Genomic DNA, 19,207 nt, shown 5'->3' with positions numbered 1-19,207 from the left:
TCCTCAAAAACATACCTGGAGTGTTGCCTTGATATTTGAGAAATCCTTTCATCTCCATGGCAACCATTCACCTTTGCAAAATGCCTGAGTGGACCTAGCTCTGCCTTCGAGCTGATCATGCGCAGTTCCACCAGGTGTTTGCTAATTGCTGCTGGCTAGTTTAAAGGAGCTGAGTGGAGGAGTCATGGGGAGGACTGCTCTGTGAGGCGGAAGCTCAATAGCTTGAAAACTGTAGCTTCCAGGAGGAGCTGCGTCTCGAAGGCAGACGTTGAGCAAGAAAAAACAGACATACAGAGTCATGTTAAAACTGACAAATCGCTTTAACAATTCCTCAGTCAAGCCTTTGTTTCTCATGGTTGTCCTGCTCTTCCTGCTTTGGTGTCCTTCCTTAAAAAAAATCACGATGAAGCAGTTCAGAAACAGTCTTAATTAAAATAATTGGAGCTGTTCAGTCAGTTGCCACAGTTAATAAACACAATAATTTACAAAAGCATTCATATCCCCGAACATCTTCCACATATCGAGACATTATAATCACAAATCTTGATGCATTTCATTGGGATTTTATGTGACCAACACAAATTAGAAGATATTTGTACAGCAGAAGGAATGTTATACAACTCAAAGAAGGTACATAAAATGAGCTTTTATCAATCTGATTATTAATTGATCTTAATAACAGATTCAAAACTGTAAATCTCACATGTCTATTAGTTTAATAATTTAGCAGAAATAAGGTTTTTGATTTGAAAATTTTGCTTTTTTATCGATTCACTGTTTTTGAAATGTGACTAATTAGTTACACATTCTGCCATTAGCTTGATTTAAAAATGTTCTAGTCTACATAGTTCTACGGAAATACATTGACAACAAAAAGTAAGAGGGAATTGTACTATTGAAAATAAATACATCAACAGTGTGTCTTACAGATGAATCGGTGAAATAAAAAGTAAGCCCTGAAAAAAAGACACCCGCTAGAAAAGATCAGGCTTTTACATTCCAGCATCACTCAGTCTAAGGAACACAGAAGTGATGCTTAAGAGCAGAAAAAAAATCATTTAACAGTGACCTTGACTTTGGCTTGACTCTGAGGGGCTCAAACAGGAAAGCTGCCAGAGCAGCTGTGACATAATGACTTCTTTATGTTCATTAATGCTCCGCTCCCCGTCCTGGAAGAAACGCTGTGGAAGGTCCATGAAGTCAAGTGTGTGGCCTCCACACAGCCTTTAGATCAATGAATTATTTCTCAGAGGGGACGGCTGGAGTGAGAGTGTGCACAATCTGTTTCAGATCAGGAGGGTGTAGCAACTTCACACTTCATCACGGTGTCGCCTGGCCCATTATTTCCCACTTGTTTAAGTAATCAAGTGGCAGGAGGGTTGTGAAAGCACCAAGGTGTGTTGAAGGTCATGATGTCAATAGTACCTTACAGTCATAGTGGCTCTTTTTTTTTCAAATTATTTCTGAACATGACTTCATGCAATAGTGTTTCCTTGGAATGTTTTCTGACTCTGTAGGAGTTCTTACTAATGCAGCTTCACATTGTGCATCACTATCTTTTTATGGCAGTACCACACTTTTAGGTTACTCACTGCCTTTATAGTGCAAACTATCATTTAGATTTAACTCTTCATGTACAAGAACAAATTTTCTCCAGCTGTTCGTGCCAAACTATAGGCTTAACCAAAAATATATATACTTCTTTTTTCTCACTTTCTGTGTCAGCTAAGCTACACACAGACTCGTCAACACAACCCAGTGATAACTCGACTAGTGTGTCAGAATTCAACACCAAAAATACACGAACATTCAGTTTGTTACAATATCATGTTTTCAAACTTCATGTTTTTTTTTGTTTGTTTTGGTTTTTTTACGATTATTAAAAGGTGATTATCTGAATACAGAGGTGGTTGATTAGCTAAATTAAACACCTGCTTTACTGGTGATCTGTATAGTTTGTGTTTGGGTCACCTTTGTTTTTTAGCTCACAGCAAATTCCACAGCACATCTACATGTGAAGTTTTCAAAGTCAAGCTAGCATAACTGACCTGTTTCACTCTCCCTCTCATTGTTTTTAATTAAAACCTTTTCCTTATCTTCTAATTGTTGTTGTAGTGTTGACAATTAGTAGCAAAGACCTGTGCCCCTTTTTCTAATATATATCACATGTAAATTTATGACTAATGGTAGCCATCATGATCAAATAGCTTTCTGCCTCCAGCAGGGAGCTTGGGCATGTAGTCATGTTGCAATGTGTCTACATTGCAACAAACCCTGGGGAGATTGATAAACCTTTAAATAATGTAACAATTTTAGTCAACTTAAATTCAGATTTTCTAATAGTAAATATCTTTGCTTGTCTTTATTTGTAATAGAGCATAGATGGAAAATAATAAATCATTCAGATTTTGAAGTTATGAAACAGATTATTTTGATTCTTTTATGACCTGAAAAAAACTACACTGATTAATCATGCTACATTCAAGCTGAACATTTTGCGAGGCCATCTCAAAGAATCATCTGCAATCAGACACAATTTTGTAACTAGCTCTAGTAATAGAAAGTCCTGGTGCTGCCACAGTGTTACAACAGAATTTTCCCAATGAGTGGTCTAACTATATTTTCCAACCAGTGTGATTATGCCCTATTTTTTTTCATGAGGAATCCTATTTTCCATGTGTAAAGAGGTGTGTGTACCTGTTCCCAGTCCCCATGACGTGTCCCACTTCAGCAATTACGCATTGAACATGCAAAATCAACACCCCAAAGCTTCTTTTATTCTCTCCCCCGGTGGCTCCAGTACTGAGTCATTTTCCCTGTGTCGCTGTCTGTCCTTTCAGCGATGGAGGAGCTTGATGGAGACGAGGTGAGAGTATCCTCCAGAGGACGTCTTGCTGAGAGAGACATTGTTCAGGTACTCCTCATGATTATATTTAAATTTGCAGGTTTGTCACAACCGCTTTTCGGCAAAAAGAAAAACCACAGGGGGTACATGCCCCCGAAGAGAGTGGGTCACATTTACATCAGGCATTCAAACACACTATAATATGACAACTGAGAGAAAATAAGCAGGCCTACATTAATGTTTAGTTATATGGTTGAATATGGTTACTGTAGTCTTACTTTTTTTCAGAGTTGGAAAACTGATGTCTCAAAAAGGTCCAGCAGGGTCCTTTAATCATGTCTTTTTAACTCGTTCAGCAGTTTAAACCCGAATGTGTCACATTGTTAAGTTCACAGGATTGTCTGACAATTTCATATTCAATTCACAAAATGAGTCAAAACACAATAGTGGGTTCACAGAAACTAGAAGTTGTTCCATAGAATGAGACAAACAGATACAGCTTTTGGTAAAAGTAAAAATCCCCATTTTTGTTTTTACAATAACAATTTTATAAGTTAAACTGTTTTTTATAGAATCTAGTAATACTGTAGCTACATTAGTGTAGGTTTGACCAGAGTGTGATGTCACATGCAAGGGGTGAATTGAACGCATCATGGAAGAGTGGCAATCTAATCTAATCTGTAATCTCACCAGTGATGTTTGGTGAAATCTGGGGTCAGGTAGTTAGCTACACACATGGAACATTCAAAAACATTTTAAAAAATTGCACTTTCATACTTAACCTCAAACCAGACACATTCCTGTTTGCTGAAAAACAGCATGCACTCATAAATTGTCTCACCTTTATAATACAAATGTGACTTGGTAATACAGTCAAAATTTCTAGCATCAAACCATGATTCCCACCAACCCCAAACAAACTGGGCTTTCCAGGCAGACCAAGTAAAGTTGGATGAAATGGAAGTAAACAGGAATAGAGAAAAAAAACAAACACAGGGATGGATGAGAGGTATGGAGCCTGCTGAGCTCCATTTAAACCAGTAAGACCTCTTCCTCTTAACTGGCTCCAGCTAAACTATATTTTCCAACCGGTGTGATTATGCCCTATTCTGCAGAGCGCCAATCTCTGCGCTCTGAGTGGCTAGAGAATCCCACAGCTGTTTTCCAACTTTTTCATTTGAAACGATAACTACAATATTTTAAAGTTCATTCAGGACTCAAGCGTGTCAACTGTTTTTCCTATAGATACAAATTTAATGCCTTCCTGGTAGAAAGTTACTCAGTGGAGCCATGTACTGACTGCTTTTTAGTACACGCATATTTTTGTTTGTTTACGGTCTTAATTTTGTTAAATTATGAGTTAGCAGAACACTACAGACATAGCGCTCATTAAGTAACATCCTGAAGCGCTAAGCCAGACCTTGGGTGTACTGTGAAGCAGACCTCCAATCAGAATGTGTGGAGTATGTTGTAAGCACAATCTCTGTGTTGCTAATTGGGAAAATGGGATGTATAATATTCACTTGACATTTTTAAATTGGATCATTTTCAGTGTTTTGAAAATAATGAAAGGAACAGTAAATATGAGTAATTATTAATCTTCTGTTGCAGCCTTATGAGTCAAGGATGTGCCTTGTGAGTATGGACGGATAAATAGAGCTTTATTAATAGCTACTGTCCAGAAGGCTCTGCAGGCCAATAGAGGCCAACATAGACCTCTATCTATCACATCAGATAGAACCCAGATAGTAAAAATACTGGGAGACACACTTAAAAACTATTAAGCTCTTTACTGAGCAAAAACAACAATAACGCAAATGTGAAGGAAACTTGAATAAATTAGGGATGCACAATATATCGGCATTAACATCGGTTCCTTTTTATATTAGTCTTTTGTTAACACATTGGTTTGATAAATTAAATACCGATATTTATTCCACAATGTTGTCGTTTGTTTCTGGAGCGGAGAGGGTTGGTCATGTGGTGTTTGGTCGGTCATGTGAAGGACCAAACAGAAACCATACAAACAGGCAGCTGTGTGGTCACTTTTTTCAAGGTATCAAAAGGTTAGTGAAATGTGTTGCTTAAATACATTATCAGTCATTATGTGTTATCGGCCACAACAGTAACATTTATGTCAGATATCACTGAAATAAATGCTGAAAACAAAAACCAGCAGGCAGGCTGCAGCTACTCAGGTTTTAAAATGGCAAACTGTGTTTGAATTCAGATGGTTTACATCAGATCCATTGCTTTGTTTGGCTACTTACACAAATTTTGTTATTGGTTTCAATAAGTAAACTAAAATGTGGAAAGAAGCATAAATTTCCCCCCAAAAACGACGCAGATCTACTCTGTAAACGAGCAAAATTCAAACACAACATTTACCATTTTAAAACCTCAGAAACTGCTTTTTAATACATGGATTCTTCATAACTTCAACTAGGATATTAAACAAAAAAAGGAACATCACTATTTTCTCTGAATTGTATGGTTTTTATTTATAGTTTTCTGTTTCTACTCTGGTGACTTGTTCCTGGTTTTGTCATGATGCAACAATTATATTAGTTCTTTTTAGACATTTGACATGAATTAATTTAGTAAATAATATATATTTTTATATAACCTATATAAATAAGTCATGTCACAACATACAAGTATATAATTTAAGGGTAAAACCAATGCCTATTCAATTCCAACCTGAGATCCACGTAGAAAATCCATATTATACCCTTTGAGATCTCACGACATAAAGGGCAATATAATAATAGTATGACTGTAGTTTAATAAATGCTGTCTGTTTTCCAACTAAAATGTGTGTGATAATGATTTTTCATGAGCTATAGGGATTTTGACAGTATTTTTTAAAATTTCTTTTCTGTATTATGTCCAATTCCATATATAGTTTTGGATTCCTTTTCCTTTACCGCCTGCATTAAGCTTAACACTGTCCTGATAAACACTTGAAAACACTTTGGCATTTATCTGCCAAAAATAGCGATCCTTTACAGGGAACTATAATGGAAGTGGCTAAAAAGCATGTGAAGAAGAGTCCTCAATGCATTTCCCCCTCAAAGACATTCACCCATTCATTCCATTACCAGATCTAAAATTGCCCATATTCTTTTTGGAAAAAGAAAACTGGTTCTGCTGCGTGTTTTATCGTGAGCAGGCGATAAAACCACATCTGCCAGCAGTTGTTTTGGAGAACCTTTCAGAGATATGAGGAAGCAGATAAAGCGAATCTTGTGGTAACAATGTGCTGTTAAGTATCCAGATGGCAGCGGTGAGGACCGTTCTGTCGGCCTGCAGAGAGTACGATACGATGATAAATGAGTGTTTGTGATGATGAATGCGCATAATCATCATCACAGGAATGTTAGGATTTCATATCATAAACTATCAGTTTGTAGAATCTACTTTGACGTCTTTTTGTCAATGCCTGTTCATTTCCACACATTAAACACCTTTAAGTAAGTAGAATTCTTCACTGTAACTAATTAAAAATGCTTTTTTTCTTTATGTTGCTTTTACAGTGTATATCTTATTGTTATTGACCTGGTGATTAAAGCTCTTCTCCCAGCAATGCTAATCACATTTAATCTTTTAACCTTCTAGCTGTGGCTTAACAGGGATATTTAGATTAACAGCAAAAGAAGGGAGTTCAATCACTACACACTATTTTGCATTTAATTGTTTCATTATTTTCATTTGGTGACTGCTTTTGCTCTAGCAACACTGATTCTCAGCTAAAATATTTGGCAGGATGATGGATCTATAACATTTCAGTTCTTTTTGTCGGCATTTCTTTTCCTCCATATTTAACAATTACTGTAGAATCTGCGGATTGTACCCTAAAATGTATGAGTGTATTTATAAATACGTTAGTAGCCAATCCAGGAGCAGCATTTGTTTTTCTTGGTTTTGAATGGCTGAACCCCCAAGAGCAGAGCTAAGGAAGACAGTTGATGCTAGGTTCTGCAGTAGCACTGAGACGGTTTCCACTGTTCATACTAAAGCAGATTAAAGTATTTCTTTGGTCTTTTAACTGCTACAATAGGCAGTTATGAGCATTTTTTGAGGTGGTTTAAGTAGTCATGGATTTCAGCTAATCAGTTTTAGTTGTCTGATGCTAGCTACTTAGTTTTGTTGTCAGTTCCAGATAATTATTATATTCAGCAATGTCTCAGGAAGCAGCAGTACATATATTTTACATTCTATCAACCAATGAGGAAAAAAGAAATGTTTTTATTTCTAAAGAAATTTTATCAAATGTCTTAAATTTACCTAAACCTACGGAATTTGAAATTTACCACAAAAAAATAAAAATTAAAAATCCATATCTCTGCTTGATGCTTTAGTAGCTTTGACAAACTCCTAACACACAAGCAAATCACTGGAAACACTGCAGGTGGTTGATTTGAATCATGAGTGAAGACGGTGGCAGGTTGGAACAAAGGAGGCAAAAACACAGCACTGGAAGTTTTAAAGTCTGCAATGGCCAGCAGGCACAGCCTGATGTTCTTGGTACCAACTACTGGATGTGAGTCATTCAGGCTGATTGAGGAATTTTTTGTTTGTTTTTGTGGTGAAAAATTTGAGTTTTTATTCAGGTACAAGAAAAAAGAATTTAAAACAATTCAGAGAAGATATTGAAAAACTGTTAATGATGATCATTTTTACACTGTAAGTTGTCATTATAGTGGCAGCATTTTGTATTTTCCAGGTATGTAGTGGGATTTTATAGCACAATCAAGTAACTATGTTACCTTCAGTTGTTTTAAACATGTAGATATCAAATATGACATAAAAGACATTTGATTTTGCAATTTAACGCCTTGGAATTAGACTGCTGTCTCTTTAAGAAGCTCCTGCTCTTTCAGACACTCCGCCTTCAGGATGTCATCTCAACATGATCCTCATGATGCCATTTAGTGTTTTTAGGCGTATTGCATGGAGTAGTAGTTCTTAAAATGAGCTCGGAAAACACACTGTTCCACCAGGTGTTTGCTAATTGCTGCTGCCGCTAGTCTGGAGGAGCTGAGTGGGGGTAGTGGCAGATTAGGCCGAAAAATCTAACGCAGCTGTCCGTCAGCCAGGTAAACACTTTTCCAAAAAAGAGAATCTCCAGTTCTTAGGAAGCTGAGGGGGAGCAAACTGTCACCAGATGTGGGAAAAGACTTTGATATGGCTCTGGGCTCTGTGTTGGTTTGGGTGGATTCACTTGGTGGTGACACAGATCAGGAACTAAACAGTGGAAACTCTTGCACAAAATGTAAAACCAACTTCCGAGAGCTCCTGAGCAACGGCCCTCTGGTTATCATCCCATTGACAACATTTCGAACCGACATACAGTAGCTTCACTTTGTAGCACTTGGGTGGATTTGGGGGGCAAACATCATTATTCAGGCTGCAGGTCGACCTTACAGAAAAAATTCTGCCTCACTGACGACAATGAATTTGATAAACTGGACATCTATAATATTGCTAAAATAAAATCCTGTTACAGTTACACACAGATATTTTATTTCTGTTAACTGTTTGTGTTGTCGCTCAGTTCGATTCGGGGTCAAAATTGCAACATTTATTACATTTTCACCCCTGTAGTTCACTTCCACACTGCACTGTCAAACTAAGAGCAGGCGAGTGACTAAAGTGTAGATTTGATGCTAGGTTCTGCAGTAGCACTGAGACGGTTTCCACTGTTCATACTAAAGCAGATTAAAGTATTTCTTTGGTCTTTTAACTGCTACAATAGGCAGTTATGAGCATTTTTTGAGGTGGTTTAAGTAGTCATGGATTTCAGCTAATCAGTTTTAGTTGTCTGATGCTAGCTACTTAGTTTTGTTGTCAGTTCCAGATAATTATTATATTCAGCAATGTCTCAGGAAGCAGCAGTACATATATTTTACATTCTATCAACCAATGAGGAAAAAAGAAATGTTTTTATTTCTAAAGAAATTTTATCAAATGTCTTAAATTTACCTAAACCTACGGAATTTGAAATTTACCACAAAAAAATAAAAATTAAAAATCCATATCTCTGCTTGATGCTTTAGTAGCTTTGACAAACTCCTAACACACAAGCAAATCACTGGAAACACTGCAGGTGGTTGATTTGAATCATGAGTGAAGACGGTGGCAGGTTGGAACAAAGGAGGCAAAAACACAGCACTGGAAGTTTTAAAGTCTGCAATGGCCAGCAGGCACAGCCTGATGTTCTTGGTACCAACTACTGGATGTGAGTCATTCAGGCTGATTGAGGAATTTTTTGTTTGTTTTTGTGGTGAAAAATTTGAGTTTTTATTCAGGTACAAGAAAAAAGAATTTAAAACAATTCAGAGAAGATATTGAAAAACTGTTAATGATGATCATTTTTACACTGTAAGTTGTCATTATAGTGGCAGCATTTTGTATTTTCCAGGTATGTAGTGGGATTTTATAGCACAATCAAGTAACTATGTTACCTTCAGTTGTTTTAAACATGTAGATATCAAATATGACATAAAAGACATTTGATTTTGCAATTTAACGCCTTGGAATTAGACTGCTGTCTCTTTAAGAAGCTCCTGCTCTTTCAGACACTCCGCCTTCAGGATGTCATCTCAACATGATCCTCATGATGCCATTTAGTGTTTTTAGGCGTATTGCATGGAGTAGTAGTTCTTAAAATGAGCTCGGAAAACACACTGTTCCACCAGGTGTTTGCTAATTGCTGCTGCCGCTAGTCTGGAGGAGCTGAGTGGGGGTAGTGGCAGATTAGGCCGAAAAATCTAACGCAGCTGTCCGTCAGCCAGGTAAACACTTTTCCAAAAAAGAGAATCTCCAGTTCTTAGGAAGCTGAGGGGGAGCAAACTGTCACCAGATGTGGGAAAAGACTTTGATATGGCTCTGGGCTCTGTGTTGGTTTGGGTGGATTCACTTGGTGGTGACACAGATCAGGAACTAAACAGTGGAAACTCTTGCACAAAATGTAAAACCAACTTCCGAGAGCTCCTGAGCAACGGCCCTCTGGTTATCATCCCATTGACAACATTTCGAACCGACATACAGTAGCTTCACTTTGTAGCACTTGGGTGGATTTGGGGGGCAAACATCATTATTCAGGCTGCAGGTCGACCTTACAGAAAAAATTCTGCCTCACTGACGACAATGAATTTGATAAACTGGACATCTATAATATTGCTAAAATAAAATCCTGTTACAGTTACACACAGATATTTTATTTCTGTTAACTGTTTGTGTTGTCGCTCAGTTCGATTCGGGGTCAAAATTGCAACATTTATTACATTTTCACCCCTGTAGTTCACTTCCACACTGCACTGTCAAACTAAGAGCAGGCGAGTGACTAAAGTGTAGATTTATTGCTAACAAAATATTGTAATATATATGTGAATATATCGCATATAAATATTTATAGGCTCTAGTAGAGATTAAAATAGTACAGTTTAAGATATTCAGCCTCAATTTGAAGTAATAACTAGAACAGGTCCAGTAGGTAACGCTGTGAGGTTGACCAGTACCTGCTTTAGATCAGTCTTTCTCAAACTGCGGTCCCGGACCACTGGTGGTCCGCAGGCGCCTCTTAATGGTCCGTGAGTTCATGTAAACAATTGTTTATTTGCTGTGATGTGAGCTCAAAGTGCGACGCTACAGTTAGCTTACCAAAGGATTGTGTTTAATATGCACAGCACCCTCTTGTTTTTGTGGTTGCACTGTGAGACCTTCAAATATGCAGATGAAATCATTATTTCATAAAAGCTGCAACTGATGAGAGAATTTCTGTTAGGATCAACTTGAAGAAGCGCAGAGTTCTCCCTCCGTTTTTGCCTTAATTAAGCCTTCAGAGGGAAGGGCGTCACAGACGTGGCAGAACGCATTCCTTCTGTTTGCGTCGTTATTTTATTTTTCTCCTTACTGTCACGTTCAGGCTGTCTCATATCACACAGGTCGCATACTGTAAGCTGTATGGATTTTAGCTGAAATGAAGAAAAAGATTGAAATATTTCTGAATTTAAAGTAAACCAGAATCCATTTCAGGTTTATGTAGCTTCCAAAGAGAGGTCACATTCATTCATTCATTCCCAAAATGGTCCCCGTAGGGAAGACGGGATGTTTCTGGGACTCAGATTCTGATGGCTGACACTGTTTGGCCACACCGTCTCGTGTCAAAATAAGACGCACTGTGGTTTCAGCTGATTGCACACAACTCCATTTTATGATTGTGTGCTTCTCCTGACTCATATCTTTGTACATTTATCCTACAAGTATTAGATTAGGATGTGTACACACAGAACCAGGTTGTTGAAGCTTCTTTACAGATTTGATCAGATTTTTTTATTTGAATAACACAAAATGTATTAGGGCTGAAACGATGAATCAAATTAACTGTGATTAATCAACTATTGAGATCATTATCAACTAATTTATTAATTGATTGCTCATTAACTGGGAGATGGAGACTATTTTTTTTTTATTTAAACATTAATGTAGGCATAAGATAAAAAAAAATCGTTGTAATTATTTTTTGCCCAAAACTCAAGTGGAATTTTTAGTTTCACCTGGTACAAATACTTAAAAAAAAACTCTCCTTTTAAGCACCTTTTGCTATTTATTAATTAATCCAAAAAATGACCAACAGTTAAGCAGACAGTATGCTACAGCTGCAGACGCATCTTTTGATGAAGCGCATGCTGAAGGAATCCTGTGTTGCTGCATTTCAGGCAGTAACATTTCATTTGTCTTTAAAACTTTGATTCAATTATTTGCATATTTGAATGTATTTCTAATATTGTGTAAAAGAAAAGGCTTTTTTTTAATCATTAGTTGCAGCCCTAAGATGTATGTCACATAAAAAGCAGGGGTGTGAAGACTTTTGAGAACCAGTTTGATAAAGTAAAAAACCCAAATCTGCTCTTATATAAACAGCATTAGTAAAAAATCTATTCATTTTTTTCAAACTGTAATACTTTACAGATTTTGTTAGCCTGTACTTATTTTTTTTTACTTTCTTTAATTTTTTAAAACTGAATAATAACACGATAGAAACAGCAGTGTTTGTTTTATGTTTTTTTATTATTATTATTATTATTATTATTATTATTATTATTATTATTATTATTATTATTATTATTATTATTATTATTATTATTATTATTTCAGAACCAGCTGGAGACAGAAGCATTTTCATTCTAATGGACACTTAGAAAACTCCACTACAGGTTATCTGCTTTTCATTCCGAAACAAAAATTTAAAAAAAAAATCCCACCTCACTGCTCCATCTCGTTCTTGCTGACTTTTTTCTCTGGTCTGAACATCCTGGATGTTCGGCGACGGCTCCGAACCCTCCAGTCGGAAGCAATCTAATCTAAAAACGCAGCTTTGTCGGCCTTCTCCACACACAAATATTCAACGTTCAGACGATTATGCAACCCCAGAGACATCATCGGTGTCAAACGACTTCTTACAGCTGGCTATTTATACATCTGGTTTATCTGCTAGAAGCTCTCCTTAGTGCTTCTTTATCAGTCTAAATTCATCTCCACGTCTCCGTTCTTTCGTTCTCATCTCTTATCTCTTTTTGCTTATTGTCAAACATCAGCATCTTTTTTCAAACCCTCATGTTTATTATTCCAGGCTTTTTTTATAGAGTCCTACGGACATAATAGCCTGCTTGAGTGAAAATTGCTTCTTTTTAAAATGTCATCTGCCTAAAAAAAGAAAAAAAAAAGAACATTACCTGAAGCGTATGTCCTTCAGTTTTTATTGTCCACAGCAGATTAAACGCTTGCAACGACGATCACAATCCTTGATAAAGTGACAAACTTGAATGCTTTTTATGAGGATTTTGTGTGACAGACCAACACAAAATGGAGTGTAATTGTAAATAATAAGGAATGTCCTGGAATGTGAAACATGCAGCATTTAATCTAAATTTGAATTATTTTTATTCTTTCTTTAATTTTGTTTCTGATTGGAAACAGGAGTCATGTTTTTTTCATGCTAGCTTCTTCCTTAGATATTCTCCCAGGTTCTTGTTAGGACTTATTAGGTCTGGGCAACTCCAAAACATTAATATTACTTCCAAGCAGAAGAAATATGCTGGAAAATTAAAACCTAAATCTGCCAATGAGGTCAAAAGTAAAATTTAAAATCTAAATGTAAAACTTTATTTGTGGTGTTAAATAACTCAGTACATGACTTTGGTATCATTTTCCGCTGGTATCAGTAAAGTGTTTTTGAATTGCATTGAAAACGCCAACCCTTTGGTGAAACACGGTAGTGGAATGATGCTGTGGGGATGTTTTTCATCAACAGAGACAGAGAAGCTGGGGGGAAAATGAACTGAGACAAAAACAACCAGCGCTACAATAAAATGGTTTAGATTATGAATGCAAGAATGTGAAAATAAAGGCCAATATCAATAATAATATCAATTGCCAATAATAATCCTGCTGTTGTGGCTGATAACCCAAATGTATTGCTAAGCCTGTTGCAATAACAAATTTTCCTGCACGATAAATTATGGTAAATATGGTAAAAAATAATAATAAGGTTGTATTGAGACCATTTTGAAATAATATATTGATAATGGCATAATAGTGCAAGGGCTCCTCTCAAAGACCCATGCATGTTAATTTTGTGAAGAACACTTAGCTAGAGACCTGGAAGATATTTTAACTATCCAAAATAAAACACAACCAAAAACATCAATAACATGGACTGTGAAGTCTGCAAACAAAATTGCACACCACACTTTTAAGATTTTTACCAGTTAAATTTAGTGGTTGTGGTCGACACTTTTGAACCTGGTTTGGTCTCCTGTGTGCCACATCAAGGACAGATCAGAGACACGGCCTCTCCTCCGCGGCTCAGCCAAGCTGTTCTGCTTGGTGTTGATCTGTCTTTAAAATTCTGATGGAATACCAAGAAACCCATGGTTGTAGCTTGACAAGGAGTGATATTTGCCACAGATTTTGTTTTCCTTCCTGCTTCTAGTTCGTTCCGTTCAGAGACTACATCGACAGGTCCGGTAACCAGGTGCTCAGCATGGCCCGGCTGGCCAAAGACGTCCTGGCCGAGATCCCTGACCAGCTGCTGTCGTTCATGAAGAGTCGAGGAATCGAACCGCGACCGGCCCTTTCCTCCTCCCCCCTACCGGCGCTGCACCAGCACATCTGACCCACACAATCCCCGACATCTTCTCCGTCTCTGTCTGTCTCCTTTTTCCCCTTCCTCTGGTTTCTCTTATCCTCCATTTCTTTGCCACTTTAAAAAGAAGGAAGCATCAACCTGCTGCTCTCTCACCCAGAGTCTAAACAGACGCCTCCCTTCAAAGCACAGCGGGGGCTCATCCTCCACTCACCTGCTGCTGTAACTCATCTGTTCCTCTCCCTCCTCTTAATATTCGGTTACATTGTTAAAGAGCGTTGGGACCGACCCCCTGAGTGGGACCTTCTGGAACATTCACAGCTGGATGTTTAGGATGTTTTCCCACCTCATAGTCCGGTAGACTTGGTTCTATTGGCGACCAAAACAGAAATATTTGTTAGATTTTCAGCTGTTGCGGTTCCCTTTTACGCTGCACTTCGTCAAACAATCCAAACTCTTTGGAAAACCTGTTCCCCTCCTCGCCTGTGGTGGCGCTACATCAAGAACCACAGAAGGAAACAACACGAAAACGTCCAAAGACGACATGACAATTTCAATCTTCTCAAAATGTGTTGAAATGGAGTGGTGTCTTGATTGTAGCGGTTGTAGGATTTCTCTTCTGTTTTTGGTCAAAGACCACAAGTTCATTTCTCCTTCTAGTGCTAGACGATTAGGTTGTTTTCACCCAAAATTTACCCAGAATGCCCTGTGCTGTCATCCACTTCCTGCTTTGGGAGTGGTCTCTGGGCCGCTTGGCGTTCACTTTTGCATTCAAACCACACCAGAGTTCACTTCAACCAAACAGAGACGGAGGTTTTTAGGCGGACAAGTTTTCACTTTGCTATCCGTATAGATTGGTCAGGTTTCCTACAAATCAGTCTGCTTTTCAACACTTTTGACTGGTGTGAACACACCATCAGTGTTTGCGTCCAACTCCCATCATTTATCTTTATTTTTTCGGAGACCTCTCCTGAAGGTTGACATTCTGTCTCATCTTCTCCAATTAGGAGCCCAATTTGGTATTTAATCTAAACTAAATCATTTGGGGCCCTTGATGAGTGAGAGGTACAGTGTGTCGTCTCATGTGAGAAGTTTTCACCCTGATTCACGGACGGAGTGACTCGTGCTCCGGAGCATTTAGCCCGAGTCACTGCTGTGAAGGCTGCAGACGAGCGCTGGCGGTTCCAGGGTCGGGTCAGACGATGCATCAGTCTCACACACACACACACACACACCTCTGTCTGCGACGCCACACCCACCCCTCTCTCTGCCCAGCGTGGGCCGAGGCTGGGTGCAGATTCCCCCCCCCCTGCTGTTAGAGAAATGCCAGTCTTTCCAGCTGTCCTGTGGAGAGGAGGAGGAGGAGAGAGGAAGGAAGGAAGGAAGGAAGGAAGGAAAAGAGCCAGGGGGAGGGAAGAGAGGAGACAAGACGCAGGTATGCTCAAGGACGCGGTGAGGTGGAGAGAAAGTGTTTATCTTGTTCCAGCTGCAGTTCTGTCCTTTCATTAGTTTAAAAAAAGAAAGTATGCACAGTTAAACCCCAAACGATGCTAATCTAGGATCAATGCACACTCTATGAAAAGCAATACGACCGACTCCTAGCGTAGTGTTTGCCTTATGCATGTCCTGCTCCTTTCAGAGCTGCTAACAAAGTGGGAAAAGGCTGCCACCTAGTGCTCACCCCCCTGTATAGCCGGACCTCTATCTATATTATGCATGACCTGCTGTACAGCCCCACGTTCCTCTGAGGCGCGTGCATGATGAACACATCCAGCCAAATTCAACAACGACCGAGGACTGCGTAGAAATAACAGAACTAGAAATGCAAACCGTCCGTGTGCGATGCGTCAGCTTCACGTGGCGTAGAGACGTGTTCTGTGTGCGCTTTGTAAATATGTGGACCTTTATTTATATATATATATATATATATATATATATATATATATATATATATATATATATATATATATATATATATATATATATATATATATATATATATATATATATATATATATAAATTCTTTTTGCATGTTGGGTGGAGGGGGGAAATGTATAACAGTGTACCAGTAAATATTACATCCCCCCCACACACTTCAAAACGAAAATACAAACAAATATATGCATTTTTTTTCTTCTGTGTCTTTGAAAACATTTGTGTGTAGATATCACATCTGATCTGTGTTTTACAGAATCCTGTGAAATTATGTGTATTTCTTTTTACATATATCTTGAAGGATCAAGAAAACAACAAAAAAAAAAGTTTGGATTCTGTTGAATGCCGATCAATTCAGAGCAGGGGTCTGCAGCCTGCGGCGCCGGAAGTGGTCCATTGAACCTTCCACAATGCAAAAGACAAAATATTAGCATTTTTTTCTAGTTTCTAGTGCAAATATTTTAGTACACTTGAAATAAGACAAAACTAACTTACAAATTACTTTTCAACAAGATATGTGAGCTTTTTAAAGTCAACAATTTCTTTATATATATATATATATATATATATATATATATATATATATATTTTTTTTTTTTTTTTTTTTTTAATAAAAAGTACTAGTTCCTCTGGCAGACTTTTTAACTAATGCAGAAAAATGTCTTGGTGAAAAAATCTCCCTGTGGAACTAGTACTTTTTATTTCTATTTATGGAATTATTGACTTAAAGCTACGGTAACTAATATACTGAAAAAAGTTACTTGTAAAATAGTTTTGTCTTTTTCAAGTGCACTAAAATATTAACCCTAGAGACCAAAAATATTTGGTAAGATTTAGATATAACTACATTGATGTTCCACCACAGAAGGATCTGTTCTTTTAGATACATTTTTCTTGTTGAAAGCTTTCTGGGTGGAGTTGACATCATTTTTCATAAATCTCTACATCCCATAGAAGAAAAGGTAAAAGTTTAGGATTTTCTTTATCTTAACACCTAAAAATTGAAGTAAAATGGTTCTTTAAGTATGATGACAAATTTCCTGCAATAGAAATTTATCAGAAATTGCACGTTGTCCTTTTTGCTGGAAGGTCATTTAACATTTGTAAAGGCGTTTTATTTAGCCGGGTGAAAATGTCTGTTTGGGTTGTAAAGGTTGCAGGCCCCTGATTCAGAGGATTCTTAAAGCCTGACTGAGATTTCTGTCTCTTTGACTGTGAAATCCTTCAAAGAAAGGAAGATGTAACGTTTATTTGTATATATGTGTCTGTGACAAGAAATGTTTTCACTCGTTTGCTTAAAGTAGAGAGCAGTCTGTATCTGTGTTTCAGGAAGACATAACCACTCTCTTGCAGAAGTTTTCACTCCTCTTAACTCACCTTAAGAGGAGTTAAGCAACAAACCTTTATTGGGTTTATATGTGATGAACAAACACAAAGTATCAAAGGTTACATGTGTTGGTCTATGAAGTAAAATTATAATATAATACATCAAGCCCTGCAGATAAAAAATGTCAAAATGTGATACATAAGGAGTAGAAATATTTTTTTTTTGAAAATTACTGTATAAAAGTGTGTTGAGATCTTTTGAAGAATGTCCGATAAGAAGAATGTAGAAATTAGGAAAAACTGTTTTGATGAATATCTTGCTGTGTTTTAATATCAGGTTTGTGATTACTGTTCCAGTTGGAACCAGAGGTTTACAAACACCAAATGAAATGACATTCACATATTTTTTTTTCTCACTTCATGAAGTCAAATCAGACCAAAGTTCTCTTGTTCTAGTTCAGTTAGCATTATCAAAATTATTTCTACAAGTGCTCCAATAATGACAGAATATGTCACAGGTTTATTTATCAACATCTTCAAAATATGAAGCATTGTGAGAATCTTTTGGGAGGAAAACCAAAATGTAAAAGCAAATCTACCAAATACTGATGAAATATTTACTGATTTTAAAGATATTGATAACTAATAACTGATAATTGATAGATATTGTTAACTCTAACATATTATTTCTCTCATGACTGTGGTATTCAGCAAATCCAAAAGTATTTTGGTCATTCTAATTCACTCTGATTTAACTTGAAAGTTAAGTAAGAAAGTTAACAGTAAGAAAAAAAAAGTCTTTTTATTTGGTGTATGTAAACTGCTGGTCTCAACTGTAACCTGATTATTTTATGTTGTATTTGTTGATTTTATTACCCTGCACACAATGTTTAATGTGGATTTCAGATTAAAGAGAGTATACCTATATAGGTTTTATATATATATGATATGTGTAATTGTGTCCTGCTTGGCTCATAGCCTGACAGTTTTAATTTGGGCAGTTCATGTTAAGGGAACGTTCTCAGAAGGGATGGATGAAATTGAAAACAGTTTTATATCAAATTGTTCAGCATTTAAACTCGGTTTCAATTGTTTGAGACAAATCTTTACTGCATCAAAAGTGGACTGTAGAGATTCAAATGCCTGTGAATTACAGAATCGTCTGCATAAAGATGGAAGGAAGCATTTGAGAACTTTATGCAGGGATCAGAAATAAAAATTGTGGACGAGATGAGCCTTACGGCCAATACACGCCGGATCTGATTTGGCATCCGATCCAACAGAAAATCAAGTTGGAAAATATACGCAGAAATCAGAACACATTAATGTCGGTGGAGTCTGGCAGACCGCTAGCGATTCCCAGCTACTGCATCTCTGCCTGTCCTGCCTGGGGTCTGCCTTGGTCAGAACTACACAGTAATTTCACAAGAATGTAATGAATGAGACAGGAAGTTAGACATGGTGGCAAAGTAAACTACATCCGCTTTGGAGGAAAATAAAATAAATACTTTTCATATAGAAAAAGCTCTGTAGTTAGTCATGAACGTACAGAAAAATGTTGCAGAAATGGCGATCTTTTTTAAGCAGCTTTGAGTTCACTGCCAAACCGGCTTGGGTTTATGCTGCCAGGATTTCTGGTACAAACTCTCGTGAGTCCAATGGTCTGGAGACGGACCCTCGAGTCAGAGTCTGTATGTCCGAAAAAAAAAATGGATCCGAGCGTTAACAGTTTAAGACTGATCTTTGAGGTAAATCTTTTCTTTTCAAGCAATCTGGGAGTTTGGCTGGCAATGCCAATTTTGAGGGTGGCGGAGTGGTGGGGGTTAGAGCGTTTTAAGTGGTCATCAACTTGCCAAACTAAAACAAGATATGGAGATGAAATATGTCCTGTCTGTTTTCATCAGCTGTCCGTCACCCTGTGGGTTGGTGATGGACAGGTTGACACATG

The 19,207-nt window shown here is 37.4% G+C and overlaps 1 protein-coding gene across 1 annotated transcript in view; it reads left to right on the top strand.

Moving 5' to 3' along the window:
• Positions 1-15,903, top strand: part of LOC102234515 (copine-9-like) — an 88,903-nt gene extending 73,000 nt beyond the window's left edge. Inside the window, exons 19-20 of the mRNA XM_023337928.1 lie at positions 2,841-2,914; positions 13,845-15,903. Coding sequence (XP_023193696.1) covers positions 2,841-2,914; positions 13,845-14,027 — 257 coding nt within the window. The 3' untranslated portion in view covers positions 14,028-15,903. The remainder of the gene's footprint in view (positions 1-2,840; positions 2,915-13,844) is intronic.
• Positions 15,904-19,207: the final 3,304 nt, after the last annotated feature.

Source organism: Xiphophorus maculatus, chromosome 1, assembly GCF_002775205.1.
Source record: "Xiphophorus maculatus strain JP 163 A chromosome 1, X_maculatus-5.0-male, whole genome shotgun sequence".
In the NCBI taxonomy this organism is placed as follows: Eukaryota; Metazoa; Chordata; class Actinopteri; order Cyprinodontiformes; family Poeciliidae; genus Xiphophorus; species Xiphophorus maculatus.
Note: the sequence above shows the minus strand (reverse complement) of the source record. Positions and strands in the feature narration are given on the sequence as shown.